Source organism: Sphaerodactylus townsendi, linkage group LG11, assembly GCF_021028975.2.
Source record: "Sphaerodactylus townsendi isolate TG3544 linkage group LG11, MPM_Stown_v2.3, whole genome shotgun sequence".
Classification (NCBI taxonomy): Eukaryota; Metazoa; Chordata; class Lepidosauria; order Squamata; family Sphaerodactylidae; genus Sphaerodactylus; species Sphaerodactylus townsendi.
The window spans coordinates 56,443,698-56,458,720 of NC_059435.1; the positions used below are offsets into that span (position 1 = coordinate 56,443,698).

The 15,023-nt window shown below is 45.2% G+C and overlaps 1 protein-coding gene and 1 long non-coding RNA gene across 3 annotated transcripts in view; one reads left to right on the forward strand and one right to left on the reverse strand.

Moving 5' to 3' along the window:
- Positions 1 to 14,509, forward strand: part of SPAG6 (sperm associated antigen 6) — a 48,431-nt gene extending 33,922 nt beyond the window's left edge. For both annotated transcript variants that reach the window (XM_048511620.1, XM_048511619.1), the window contains 4 exons: positions 2,723 to 2,914; positions 6,051 to 6,167; positions 7,269 to 7,414; positions 13,555 to 14,509. In XM_048511620.1, coding sequence (XP_048367577.1) covers positions 2,723 to 2,914; positions 6,051 to 6,167; positions 7,269 to 7,414; positions 13,555 to 13,621 — 522 coding nt within the window. In that variant the 3' untranslated portion in view covers positions 13,622 to 14,509. The remainder of the gene's footprint in view (positions 1 to 2,722; positions 2,915 to 6,050; positions 6,168 to 7,268; positions 7,415 to 13,554) is intronic.
- On the reverse strand, positions 9,220 to 13,326 carry LOC125441211. The gene is made up of 3 exons (XR_007245797.1): positions 13,248 to 13,326; positions 10,319 to 10,469; positions 9,220 to 10,213 (listed from the first exon to the last, which is right to left on the reverse strand). It is a non-coding gene; the product is annotated as an uncharacterized LOC125441211 (long non-coding RNA).
- Positions 14,510 to 15,023: the final 514 nt, after the last annotated feature.

A 15,023-nucleotide genomic window follows, 5' to 3' on the forward strand; every position in this document is an offset into this window, starting at 1 on the left:
GCAATCCAAATGAGATCCTCAGGAACTCAGGAGGCACAGAGCTCCCAGAACACATTGGTGATCTAGCCCAGGGGAAGCGTAAGGTGCATCTGGGTTCTTAGTTCTTCTTCCCTTCCTGTTGCCTCCTACCTTGCAGAACAGATAACATCCAGGAGACGTTAAATGGGATTCACAGCCTGTGATGGTTATTACAGAATGTAGTTAAGTCTCACGTTCAGATGAGTTATAATAACTATCTTAACAAATAGAATCTGGTCAGGTTGGATTTTACTTACCGTATATACTAGAGTATAAGCCGACTTTTTCAGCGCATTTTTTATGCTGAAAAAGACCCCCTTGGCTTATGCTCAAGTATATACGGTAATTCCAAGATGGCGGCCGGAGCTGGGGCTACTGTAGGGATCCGATAAGCATGTTGCTGCTTTTTTCCTCACTCACCAGAGAGCCAAAAAACAAGCTGTAAGGACAGCCTGCATAGCATTACAACTAGGTTGTGTGTGTGTGTTAAAAGAAACCGAGGCGTTTCTCTCCTAAGGGTTATTGGTGTGTTGCATTCTAGATGATTACAATTCTTCATACAGTAGTTTGCTGCCAAATACTGATGTTGCTGAAGACTAAGACTTTCTTTGGAGCAAAGTTTAGGCTGGCATGGCTATGAATCCCAGAATTATTCTACATTTGGAGGAAAACAGTGGTTCGTTTATATTCCTAGAGTGCTGGAAAGCTGCTCATCCCTAATGCAAACTCTGTTAAGCAGCTCTATCTCATCTTGCTCCCAAATCTTCTGTTTTTATCTGTTACTGAGTCAAGTTCGAAGGCTTATACTCGAGTCAATAATTTTCCCATTTTTTTGTGGTAAAATTAGATGCCTCGGCTTATATTTGGGTTGGCTTATATTCGAGTATATACAGTAGTTATTAAGCATACACTTCTCATAAACTTCACAGAATGCTTCTCTTTAAAAAATTCTCCCTGGAAAAAAAATGGTATCTTCTTGAAGAAAATAGTCATTTCATTTCTGTATTCAGCACCCACGGGAAGACTGTCTTAGGTGCAATCCGGCCAAAATACTTCTCATTCCCTCTGATTTTCAAAGGTGTCATGAAATATGTGTCTCTCCTGTGGCAATCATGGCTGGGTTGTTCAATTTGTTTATTAAGCCACCACCATGATTTCTGTCCTTAAAAATAATCGTGATTGTCTGCCTACAATTGTTTTGAGGCAAAGGAAGCTTCTGAAGGAAATTGTGCGTTAAAAATGTTCTTCCCATGAACACCCCCCCCCCCCCAAATGATTATATGAAATTGCACTCTGCAACCTGAGTTATGCGCCTGTTCGTTGTGTCTGGAGCGCAAAGCGTAATCTTGGAGTTGTGTGTGTGTTTTTTTTAAAGGTTATGGATTAGTTTGCTAGCGCAGTTTTGCATTTTCATGAGATGCTAATTGAGTTGCCTTTTTACAAATTGTAGAAAGGAAAACCGGCAAATGGCTTCTTAGAATAAATATTTGATGTCTAGCTTTAATTGTCTTTAAAACGAGAACTTATAAAATAAGCCATCTTTTGTCATGTCACGGTGGCTGTTTTTTTTCCTGCTGTGCTACATTTTGAGGCAAAAAGGATTATATTTTTTAAAAAACCCACAGTGACAACAAAGCAAATCTTAACGTTTATGCTTCAGTTAGTTTCTGGAATCCTTGCAGTTAAAGAGCCCTGCAAAATTTGCAAGTGCCTTAGGAGCTGAGCAATCTTTTCCTGGAAAACAAAATATATTTTGGTTTCCTACACTCCAGACGGGCAGACTGCAAAGCTAGCTTTTGTGTCTGGGTGTTTTCAGCCTGAAATGGGTTCTGTGATACAGCCTGATGCTGCAGAGAGAAATCTAATATTTCAATGCCACGTGCCTGAAATATACGTATTGATGGTATTCTCTTTCTCTCCCTCCCTCCGTTTTTGAAAAAAGAATGTATGAAATGGGTCTCAGGGAATACTAGAATGTATTGATTTTGGGGAGGGGGGGCAAAGTGTTCTAATTATAAAAATTGTCACTACTAAAAGCCAGTCTAACTGATGAAAGTTCCAATAAGCATCCGTTAGGGTCAGTGCCTGCATGAATAATAACTTGTTACGAGGACGTGTTTAAATTTATTGTGTGCAGCGAGCAGGAGAGGGGGAAAGACTCTAAAAATATAAAGGACGCCTGCTGGGAGAGAAGCGAGAAAGGGGTGGCGGCGGCGGGAGACGAAGTCCTCCCCTGCCCCCAAGCTTCATGGCTGCACCCAGTCCATTCATTTTCAGTAGGGCTTGCTTGGAAACCCTCGGCCGCTCTGAGAGAAATGCAGGGGAGGAACACAGAGGCAATGTTTGGTTGCTTTCCAAGAAACCCGGGAGAGAAACCCGAAACCTCGGCATTCCTGATAAAAACTGCCAGATTTACTTTCTTTTGCGGCCCAAATTGTGGCACTTAATCTCTGAACCCTTTGAAGTAGTCAGTGTGTTGGTTTTGACTGCCCTTATGTCAGAGAAGGTCCTAGGTGTGATATTCTTCTCAATGCTTGAATTCACCACGTTCAAGAATAATCCGTGTTCTAGTGAGAGCCATCCTGGGTGTTTTGTGTCAAGAGAGAAGCTTTAAACTTTCCTCCTCCTTTTTGCCAACTCTCTCTAGTTTCTACAGTCCCGATTTGGATTCCCTTCATTTGACCTCTTTTGATGACTCCTGCAGGGGGTCCCGCAATTGGCCGTGTGCTTGTTGGAAGAACCAGAAGATCATATTAAGGCGGCAGCTGCTTGGTCCCTGGGACAGATTGGGAGGCATACGCCAGAACATGCTCGCGCAGTTGCGGTAGCCAACGTCTTACCTGTGTTGCTGTCCCTGTATATGGCAACTGAAAGTTCAGAAGATCTTCAAGTCAAGGTAAGCATATTTATTAGACTCCTTTCCTACCCCTTTTCACAGCAGTCTCCTGAAGTCAAGGCTGCCTGAACATTGCTCTAATCAGAAATTCTTAATTACACCCATTAGCTGTTCAGTAGGAGAGGAGAGGGGTACTCTCAGCAATGACCCCACTCGCCCTGCCCCAGACAGCCATCCAGTGGCATTCAAATTATGCAACTCCTGAAGGCTTGGTAGGGTGGCTTCTCTGGGTTGGGTCCTTCCTGGAGACTTGGGGGTGAGACCTGGGGACAACAGACTTTGGGGAGGGGAGGAAGCACAGTAGGTTCTGCACCTGGAGCAATAGCAGACCAAGGAACCTTGATTCATGGTTGAAAGTGTGGCAACAGCATCAGTCTATGCACAGTTCAGCAGAGGGGAGGAGCTGTGGCTTGAATGCAGAAGGCCCCTAGGTTCAATCCCAGGGACCTCCAGTTTCAAAAGGATCAGGCAGTATATGATGTGAAAGACCTCTGGAGAGCAGATCATAATGACTTTGACAGGCCAGTGCTCTGACTCAGTATAGGGCAGCTTCATGTGTTCATGCTTGTTCAGTGGTCAGGTCAGGGCCTTTTCCTTTCCCAGGAATCCCTTAGGGGATGTAGTGAGACAGGCCTCCTCTGACCTGCAGGCCCTATTCCACCTCTTTCCTCTCCCAGGGATTCCCAACTTCTCTTGGAGAGGCTTCTCTCTCTCTCTCCCCTCCCCCCCCTCTCTCTCTCACATAACTGCTGCCACCACTTGACTATTGTAGGAATTGCCCATTGGGAGGGTCAAGACCCCCTCCCCCCATTTTCCCTTCCACACTCTGAGACCTCGCCTTGGTGTCTCCCACTCCCGCACTCCTAGGCACCACAGGGACGATTTGCTACCCAGTGCACCTTAGAAGAATAGCTGCTTGCCAACTGCCAACCTTCCCACTCCTAGCACCCCTCCCCCCCTGGGTCCATACACTGACTTCAAGACCTGGTGCAAAAAAGGTTGTTAGCTCGTGGGGGAAAATTCATGGGGGTGGGTGGCCGCCCAGCCACCAGGAAGGGGCAGAAAACTCAGATTTTGCTATATTTTCCCTAGATACGCCTCTGTGTCTAGCTGTCTTGTTTATTCTGATTGCTCCTGGTCTCTTCCAGCACTATTTCCTGAGACCCTTCTTGCTAGATATTCTGGGACCCTTCAGCTTATGAAGTATAGACTCTACCACTATAGTATACTCTGTTTCCAAGCCGGTAAGGCCAGGGATTAGATCCACTGCCTTCAGTGGTTTTATAAAGTGTAACTCTGCTTAGTCTGTCACTGCTAGACCATCCACAGTATTTTAGTCTAATTGAATGGTAAATATTAGTTAATTACGTGAAGGACAAACTCCCAGCTGTAGCCAGCTCACTTGCAGCTGCCCCTTAAATTTTTTGAAAGGGAACCTGGATGCAAGCTGTTTGTAGCATTTTAATCCACTTGCAACATAAGTACAGAGGGATAGAATATCATGTCATTACCTAATTGAAGTTGGTAGAGGTCATGCAGAAGGGACAGGCATCCCTACAGTAGAAGTTCCACTTGAGACTAATGAAATCCTCTGCAGAAACTGTGCATATTTTCAGAATGCTTTACAACCATGAGGACCAGAGGCGTATCTAGGGAAAATGTAGCCTGGTGCAAAATCTGAGTTTTCCACCCGCCCTCTCCCTCCTCCCCCAACATGACCCAACAACGTTTTTTGCACCTGGTCTTGAAATCAGTGTATGGACCCGAGGGAAGGAGGAGCGGTGTGGGGGGCACTAGGTCTTGAAATCAGTGTATGAACCCGAGGCAGTACACCCCTGATAAGGACTAGAAACCTGGGAAGGAGGGGAGAAATGATTGGAATATTTAAGGATACAAAGTGCAACATACTAGAGTCCAACATAACATACTGAGTAGAACTGCAGAAAACAAGTAGTATCTGTGAGGTCATATCTGCTCCTGCTGATATTTGCAGTGTCAGCAAAAAAAGAAAAGAAAAAAGAAACGTTGTAAAGTCTCTCCCAGTCCCATATCCTATCCTTATCCTTATTAGAGTTCCATTTCCAGATGTTCCTAGTGGTAAACATTGTATTGCATATATGCACTAATTTTAAGCCTGTTCATTTTATGTGATGAACGATTATCTGAACAAACACCGTTTCAGCTGTTGTCTGCTGCCTGCTTCCTCCATTTTCACTGAAATTTTAAAACTTAAGCCACAATTGGCCATGCTGGCGGGGGCTGATGGGAATTGTAGTCCATGAACATCTCGAGCGCCACAGGTTGGCCATCCTTGGCTTAGAGTGATGCCTGTTTCCATCCCACTGATTTTGCTGAGACATAATTGCATATTACTGTACACTGTGTTGCAACTAAATTTGTTTTAGTCTGATTGTGCACATGTTCATGATTTTATGGCCTTCCATCTTAACGGATGTACATTTTGCTGTAAGGTTTTGTTGCTGTTTTGCACAGGCTACAGAAAACATAGTTTAAGAAGAATTATATCGGCTACCAGTTTGTTTCTGGGCAGAGTTCCAAGTGCCGGTTCTTAATGTTCAAGCACTAAATGGCCTAGAGCCGGGATATTTGAAGGACTGACTCGTGGTGGAAAATGCCTTCATGTTGCTGACATGGCAACCTTATAGAGTTTTCAAGGCAAGAGACTAACAGAGGTGGTTTGCCATTTCCTGCCTCTGCCTGGTGACCCTGTCAAGATATTCTATAAAATCTGTGCCCTGTGCATTTTCCACACCACACCAGTGAGGTGGGAGGCAATGAGAGATGAGGTCTTTTTCATGGGGGCCCTCAACTCTCTAATTGCTTCCCCTCAACTGGTTGCTGAGACATCGAGGTAACCCTATCTGCGGACTTAAGTATCCACAGGCATGGGAAAAACGCACGGATGAGATATATAGAGGTTGTGAGCCACCTGTGACAACAAAGAGGATGGATTGCTTTCAAAATAAGCATGTCAACGATCTTCATTAAAGTATTCCAAAAAACAAAAAATCGGCAGTTTCTGAAATAACTGAGGCCTGGTTTTTGTAAGTGGACTAGATCAATACATTACAATTTTCAGCAGCAGCAGCTTCTTTTCTTTTTCTTTTTTGTGCAGACTAAGAAAGCACTAAAGAATATCCTCCAGAAATGCACCTACCTGCCGGCTCTTGAGCCTTTGCTCCATGACGCTCCTCCCAACATTCTGAAGCACATAGTTGGGCAGTTCAGTAAGGTAAATGGGACTTTGACCACCTCTCCTTCAGAGCTCCATGCTTGGATCCCATCTTCTTGGTAGGTTTCCCATCACACGACCACTCTCAGAGTGTGTCCATGTCCAGAGCTTTCCATCACTGGGTCTCTGACATCAGTTGCTGTGAACCTAGAGAGCCAATGTGGCATAGGGGTTAAGAGCAGGTAGACTTATCTGGAGAACTGAGTTTGATTCCTCACTCCTCCACATGAAGCCTGCTGGGTGACCTTGGGCTAGTCCAGGGGTCTGCAACCTGCGGCTCTCCATGGACTACAATTCCCATCATCCCCTGCCAGCATGGCCAATTGGCCATGGTGGCAGGGGCTGATGGAAATTGTAGTCCATGAACATCTGGAGAGCCGCAGGTTGCAGACCCTCGGGCTAGTCATATTTTTCTCAAAATTCTCTCAGGCCCACCTGCCTCATAATGTGTCTGTTGTGGGGTGAGGAAGGGAAAGGAATTTTTAACTTCCTTTGAATCTCCTTACAGGACAGAAGGGAAGGGGGGTTGTGAATCCAAACTCTTCCCCCTCCCCCTCCTCCTCCTCCGCTGCTGCTGCTGCTGCTGCTTCTTCTTCTTTGATATCTGGTTCTGTCAACTGGGCAAGGATAGTCAGCCATGATTTTAGGTTTTTCCCCCACATACTGACCTGGCCAGTCCAGAGCCACAGCCTCTCCCCTCTGAATTTGCCTGACAAAACTATTTTAGCCAAAGGTGGTATGCAGCACCATCCTAAGAACAGGTCACTTGGGAGTTGAAGAGTCTGAATATAATTGAAGAGATGGAATATAATTCTGAGAAGGCTTGCTGAGCGTTTCTCTGTGAGGCCTGATGTATGAAAAGGCCCTGAAGGATAGTTATACTTTTTCTCTCTCCACCTTCTCTAGGCATAATCCCCTGGGAATTAGTTCTGCACAAGCCCTGTTGAAATCATGCCCCCATTTCATTTCAGCGTCTTGCAGAGGAGAACTCGTCACAGGATGGTACCTTCTGCGGTTTCCCTGTTTTGATTTCTTACTCACAATGGAGCAGAGAAGAGATTTTGACGTGAAAGGCTGAACTTGTTATTGTGACTTTTATAGGTTCTGCCACACGATAGCAAAGCCCGGCGCCTTTTCGTAACGAGTGGCGGCCTGAAAAAGGTCCAGGAGATAAAAGCAGAGGCCGGCTCAGTTCTTCAAGAGTACATCCACACTATTAACAATTGTTACCCAGAGGAGATAGTCAGGTGAGGCATGGAAAGAACCCTGGTGTCCAAATTTGTGCTCTCTTCCAAGCCACCCTCAAATGCGGGAGATTTATGGTATAATTTTAAGTGCCCTGAGTGACAACAGTTGCATCTGGTTGGGAGTGCAAAGCAGCAGGCGGACTGCTATTGTTTCACAAGAATTCTGCTGATTTCTGTGTGTCTAATTTGTATCCAGTTTAGTTCTGTGAGTTTCCTTTTGAAAAGAACGATCTGCCAAGATCCACATTTTGAAAAGTGTAATTAGCTCCAGGCTTGGTTTTAGATTTGGCTTTCTTGAAGAGTAGATCTCCTTACCTCAGTGTCAAAAACAATAGCAACAACAGTCTGTGACAGGCTTGCCAACCTCCAGGTAGGGCCTGGAGATCTCCTGGCATTACAATTGATCTTTAGAATACATCAAGCAGTTCCCCTGGAGAGAATGGCTGCTTTTGGAGGGGCTACTCGTACGGCGTATCTTGATGAGGTCTCTCCCCTCCCCAGGCTCCGCCCCTAAAATCTCCCTGTATTTCCTAGCCCAGAGCTGGTAGCCCAAGTCTGTGATGAGCTAGGGAGGGAGGATCTGTTCAAAAGCAGGAAGAAGTAAAGAAATCCCCCTGGAGGTACACAACAACTTCAGTGAGCCTCTGAGGCTTCTTAGACCCGGCCTACCGGAAAGCTGTAATCTTGCCCCCTGCTACGCTGAATTTCTGTCTGAAGGATTTTTCAAATAATATGGGGGCATTCCAAAATGGTAGCCCACCCACAGTCTGAATGGCGCAGCCCATCTCACCCTTACTGCTTGTAGACCAGGGCCCAACTGCAAAATGGATAGAGGGCGTGGCCTGACCCTGGACGCTGACTCGATTCATCTACTTACATTATACTTGCCATGTGGTCTTGGTGCTGCTGTTGGTGCCGCTTTAGAGAGCAAATCTTGCAGTGAGATGGTAAAGGCCCTTGGTTTTAAGACGGTTTTACCTGTAGCACTGTCCTGAGAGTAGCGTTAGTGGAAAAGATTTTCTTTGCTGTCAAGTTGCAGCTTACTTAGGTGACCCTGTAGGGTTTTTGTGCAAGAGAAGTTTAGAGGGGGTTGCCATTGTCTGCCTCTGTGTATACATGCATTTTTCTCCTGTTGTATCACAAAAGGATGTACTTGCTGTATGTGCTTGTTCTGAACTGTGAAATAGGCCTGAGCAGTGGCCTTGTCCCTGGGTGCCACTCTTCTGGTCCCACCCCTTCCTGCTCCCCAAGCCCCACCCCCTGGCCTCAGTGCTTATAAAAGAAGGTCTCCAAGGCCGGGACTGCAGTTTCTTCTGGCCAGCCCGGACGGGAGGTCAGAAGAGACTGCAGGCTGCCGGTTGGGAGCCCAGCCGGCAGGGGGAGTCTGGGGCGGGAGGTGGACACCCTAGGACTCCTGCCCCGGTGTGGTCCATAGTGACACATGGAGGCTGGAGTCCAAGGAGCAGTGGGGAGTGGGGCGTTAGGGCGGAGCTTGAGGGCGGAAGGGTGCAGGAGCCTGGGGGGCATCCTGGAGACAATTTGTCTCTGGGCGCCATTTACCCCTGGTACTCCTCTGGGCCTGAGACCCAAGGATGAAAGTATTAATGCATGCTAAGAAGATAGGCATACTTTTCCTCCCCAAAGGGGTGACCCACTGGGCACTGCTGAGGGCTCAGGTTTTCTCTTTTGCCACTGCCCCTTTGTGGACTCAGCTCCCCGAAGAAGTGAACATCCTTGGAATCTTTTAGGAGACCTCATAAAGCTTCTTCATTCACCAGAGCTTGAACTGGAGAGTAGATGGCAGGCAGGCATTTTATTAAGTCTTTTTAAAAAATTGCTCACTTTATGGTCTGCCTTTCTCACCGAGACTCAAGGCAGGCTACAAACTTTCACAAGGCCGTAGAAACAGTATAAGCCAAATAATAAAAGCTGTACTGAGGCTGTACTTACAAAGTCAGAAAACATTGAAATAAAAGCCGTGTAGGGCATGAAATAGAAAATGCAAACATTGGCATACAGAAATTAGAAAACAAGAAATACGGGCAGTAAATGGTGCCCCAAATTATCACCCTTGTCCCTTTCCTAAACAATTCCATTTCACTACAGGGGAATTTGGGTGTTTTAAAAAATGTATTGTAAGCTGCCAAGAACAATGGGGGATGTTTAGAATTATTTTTCTCCCCCGTGTCTCAAATATCCAACCACAGCCCCTTGTGAATCTGCTATGGGAATGATTGGGAATCATATACTGTTAGTCCTAAAGTGGAAGACTGCAGAAAGAAAGGTCCTTCAGCATTCTCATTTTCCTAGACCAGAGTGGGCCAGCCCGTGGCCTGCATTTACCATGTGCCTATCATGTTGTTTTATCTGGCCCCCAGTGGCCAATCAAGGATAGGAGCAGGACATGAAAGGCGTAGCTAAAGCCCCTTCCTTTTGGTTTCTTGGCTCTGTGGCCTCATCCCAATTTGTTCCCTGAATCCTGCAGCGTTCTCCTAAGCAGAGGGATATCCTTCTAAGTCTGTTGAAGTCAATCTGTTTAGAAGGGTGCAGCTCTGTTTAGGATTACCTTGCTAATCTCCTAAACAGGAACAATCCTCAGCTTTCTTACTGCTTCCCCACTTTGACTTTCTGGTGTATAAAGATGAACCAGCTCCCATGTCACTGTGTGCTGATGCCAGCCCCCTCCCCCACACAGCAGAAGTTGGTCCACATTCAAAGAGTCTCGGTCACAAAGATGTTATGCAATTGCGCTCCCTCTGCTGGTCACTGGCTTTCCTCTTTGAAGTCAGCTCCCTCCAGCTAGAACAGAAGAGTTTGTCAGAGAGGTTTTGGGTTCTGCAGGGAGGAACCTGGCCAGTATATAAAATAAAATGCAATTAAACTTTGCTGCTTCCAGTGACTCACCTACTATTGGGCTGATGTCAGAGAAACTTTATGATACCAGCTTGGTAGGAAGACAGCTAGTGAGATTACTTAGGTCCAACTGCCAGTCCATTTTGTCTGGTGGAATTCATGCTGCTTCAGCTGCGAGCTATTAGCTTATCCCGTGTTTACTCTGAAATAAGATGCACTGATTGTAATAACAGTGCGAATTCTCAGGTGACAAAAAACTGCTGGCAGGGCAGGTGAATCCAAGAAGCTTTAAATTTACAGGGCCCTCAAACAACAATGGTAAAGTAGCATTCCATTACTTAGGCATTTATTTATTTGTTTGTTTGTTTATAGACCGCCCTCCCCAGAAGGGCTCAGGGCGGTGAACAACAATTAAAATACAATTAACCATAGTTAAATTCATAACATTAAAATTAATTCACATCTAAGTAATAAAATACTATATATATCGAATATTAAAATTCCTTAAAACTCATAAACAAAACAGATGGCGGCATGCCCCTCCCCTCATCCCGACCCTGCGCCCACAGGAGGCCTAGTTGGAATAGGGCCATTGTTCTTCTCAGCCCGGCTGGTCAAATGCCTGGGAGAACAGGTCCGTCTTGCAGGCCTTGTGGAAACTTTGTAAGTCCTCAGGGCCCTGGTCTCCTTAGGGAGCCGGTTCCACCAAGTAGGGGCCAGGCCCATAAAAGCCAGCCGGATTTCTCTTGGACCAGGGATCCTAAGCAGGTTCTTCTCCGAGGAGCGGAGGGACTTGGCATGGCAATATGGGGAGATGCAGTCACATCAACAGAAGTTGGTCTGATGAAAGAATACTGTTTTAGTTTTGTATTTAACTGTATACAGCTTCCCTTGGAATATAGTCAGTCTGTTGTTCATCTTTGTAGCCACAAACACTTTTATGTTTGTCCAGGAAAACAAAGAGGGCCCCTGTGGTGTGGTGGTAACTTCAGGTATCAGGCTAGGACCTGGTTCAAATCCCCACTCCAGTGTGGAAGCTTGCTGGGTGACTGGCCAGTCACACACTCCCAGCCCTGACCCTGGCTAGTATTTGGATGGGAGGGCACCAAGGAATACCAGAGCCATGACATGGAGGCAGGACAATGGCAAACCACCTCCGAATGCCTCTTTCCTTGAAAACCCTACAGAGTCGCCTTAAGTCAGCTGTGACTTAGTAGCAAACACATGCACAAAAAAGGAAAACATCATTGTGTATGTAGATCATCAACAAATCAATATAATAAATAAATGATAGAAACCAAAGGCAAAAGAGTGGTTTGGCAACATGAAGGCTCAGTCAGTCGTCACATTAAGCTCAAGAAAGGAAGAAACAAAAAATGAGCTATTTTTTAGTGTGATGGGCAGTAAACCAGAACACTTTTGGAATGGGATGGAAAACCTCTTATTTTCACTAACTTTGGGTTGGCATTTTGTTTGAGTAGGCAAGCCGCTGCTTTAACTCCACCTAGAGACTGAAGGGCCCAACAGATGGGAAATAAAAGCAGACAAGCTGGCCTAAACCTTGGTTTGCCTTCTAGCTCAAAAACAGGAGGAGCACAAGGAATGGTTTTACGCAACGGCTGATACCATGGAGAAACAGGTGTTTGTCCATGATGGTCACAAACTCTGCTTGTTGCTATGCTTAAATACTCTTCATCTTGAAGAGTAAAATGCAATTGAAGTCTCCTAGGTTTGGGGAACTTGAACCAAGCTCCAGTTCACTGCAGTGTCCAAAGGCAGATGCCTGAGTAAATGTGAAGTTCTCCCTCTCACAGACAAAAGTTGTAAACATATTGGATGCTTCCTAGGAGGTCCCATCCTGCTGTGTGCCTGAAGGGATGGGGGGAAGAGCCAGCAGGCACATGAGTGCGACAACCATAGATTTTGCATCCATCACAGACAAACCTCTGCAGTCCTGTCTGAATGCAGCCAAAGAAACTGAGTTTTCATATGGTTCTATCAGTAGAGTTCCTCCCTGATTTTTTCATTGTCACCTTCTTTGAATGGTTGAAGCAGCTTCACATTTCATTTTGGGCCTCCATCTAAGAAAACCTGGGACCTCTGTTGCCTATCTGAGGCTGTTTCTACACAGCCAATTACAGTGTTGTGCCGTCAGTGTTATTGGCAACACTGCAGCAATGGAGCATTTGCATGGGCGGCCGCTCCGTGGACAGGTAGCGCATTGTTGAAAATACTTGCTCGTCGAGTGATTTTAGAATACACTGTTGTGGCTCCATTGGAGCATTGCTGCATCGTCGTTTCTGCAGCAGTGGCCGTGCAAAGTCTCCGCCCATAACGCTGTTTTTATCGTTGTTTTACTGGCTTTTTTTGCCCGTTGGGAAACAACCTGAGAGGCAATAGCTTAGACATCAGTAAAACTGTTCCATGTAAAGTTTTTTTAAAGGAGATGATCAGCATTAAACAAATTCTATAGGGGGGAAATCTTTATGCATATCCCCCCCCCCCTTCCGTCATCTAACCAAAGCACTAAGCATGCTAGAGCATAATTTCAGAGGTTGGTGGAGGGCTGGTTCACTGCAATTATTTATTTAACTATTTAATTGCAAACAAATGAGGAGAAATTGTTCCCAGTGGGGAAGCGTGTGCTTCAGAGTCAGTAAGTCTCTGGATATCAACTACGGCATTGCCCCTATGCCCTGGTGTGTGTCTCCCAGGGCAACTGAATGGCCACTCTGATAAAAGATATTGGACTAGATGGACCACTGCCCTGATGTAGCAGGGCAACACTTTATGTTTTTAAGATGGAAGCGTTGTACTGTCCCGTACTGACTGTTAGTGGGTTGAGAAAGCTTTTTAATTTTTACTTTATTTGGATTTCTATCCCGCCCTAACTGCCTTGGGAAAATTGGGAAAATTTAGGCCTTCAATAAATACTGGTATACATAAAATCTGAGTCCCAAGGGCCCTTGTCATGTCTCACCTGCCGTTTGAAGAATCCTGGTCCTGAATTGTTACTTTGTTCCAGTCTAAGGAAACCAGCATGGAGGCGTCTCAATCACCTGGAAACCATGACATCAAGAATCAATCAGTGGATAATTACATAACTATTTCAGGCAAACTCCGAGCCTCTTTAATTTATTCCCCATAAATATGTCAGTATGTACTGTATGCAGTCCCTGGCCGCAATCCAGCCATGTGGGGCTTAAGTGGACCATGCTAGATTATAGCTTTGATATTTTGCATGATGAGTTTTATTTTTAATCAAGGCATGCTTGTTTCTTTTCCAGGTACTATTCCCCTGGATATTCTGAAGCACTTCTGGAAAGGATAGAAAATTATCAGCCTGTTCTATAAACTCTTCAGCATTTGTTATAGAGGGTTTTTTTTCCCTATTTCCCTATTTTTGAGTAGCAGGCTTATATAGTTTGGGAAACTCTAGTCTGCAAGATAGTTAGTCTTCTGTCCTGTTACCAATTAGTTATGGCAATAGGAAGATACAGCCTTTTCTCCTGTAATCCACACTTGGTTTTTCTAAGAGCCAAGGTTATCATGTACCTGTGTCCAGAGGTCCACATTTCTCAGAATGTCTTGAGGACATGAGACTGTAAAGTCCAACATCTTTTCTAAATGTAGTCATTTAGACTGCAGCCAGAGAAGTTGTCAGATCGGATGCTTGAGATGAAAGAGTTGTTTCAGCGGATAAGAATGTTAGCATGTAAGTCAGGAACTGAACCGTTCTCATTCATCACAATGAAATTTGCACAGAGGTACAGTTTGCAGCTCACTCTGGGAAAGTAGGATTTACTGTCTCCAAATGTGCAAAGGAGCAGTAGACCGTCTTCCTCTCTCCTGTTTCTTAATTAACTGCTGCCACGGCCTCCGCAGCAGAAGTTTCTCAGGCATCTGGAAGAACTAACATGTGACTGGTAAAACCCTTTGAATTAATAACCGTCTGGCCTTTTAGCATCCAGGTTTTTGATGGGATAGCTTCAACTGTATAATTTTTAGGAGTGGATTTCAGGAGAACTTTTACTTCAGTAATAAATGACTGATAAGTAGTTAAAAGAAAACTGGGAATAGACAGTGCTGTGAATTTTGCTTGAAATTTGCTGAATGCTGCTTCAGAGTCCTCCCAGCTTTTGAGAAAGGAATGGTTGTGAGAAACAAATTGCATCCTGGCAAGCTTGAAATTGTAATACCTGATGAAGTAAAATAAAACCCTGCAGGTAGTACCAAGCAAAACCAATGTTCTTCTGTTTTCTTCAGCTGGCATCTTAATTGTGTTTATATTTGTCTCAGTGTTTGTCTAAGCACCCATAATATTTGGAATCCAAAGGATACTTGGAATGGGAAGGTTATTCCCATCAGGCCCTGCAAGAAGATCACTCAGTAAGTCCTAACATCTCCTACACCTACCTGCCTGTCTTCCGGGTAATGTTAAGTTACTCGGGTGCTATGTGGTTTCCGGGGCTGTATGGCTGTGTTCTAGCAGCATTCTCTCCTGACATTTCGTCTTCATCTGTGGCTGGCATCTTCAGAGGTGTATCACAGAGAAAAGTCTGTTTCACACTGTGTGAAAGCAGACTTTCACAGTGTGAAACAGACTTTTTCTGTGATACACCTCTGAAGATGCCAGCCACAGATGCAGGCGAAACGTTAGGAACAAAATCCACCAGACCACGACCACACAGCCCGGAAAACCCACCAGAACCAGTTCAATCCGGCCGTGAAAGCCTTCGACAATATATAGAGAGCC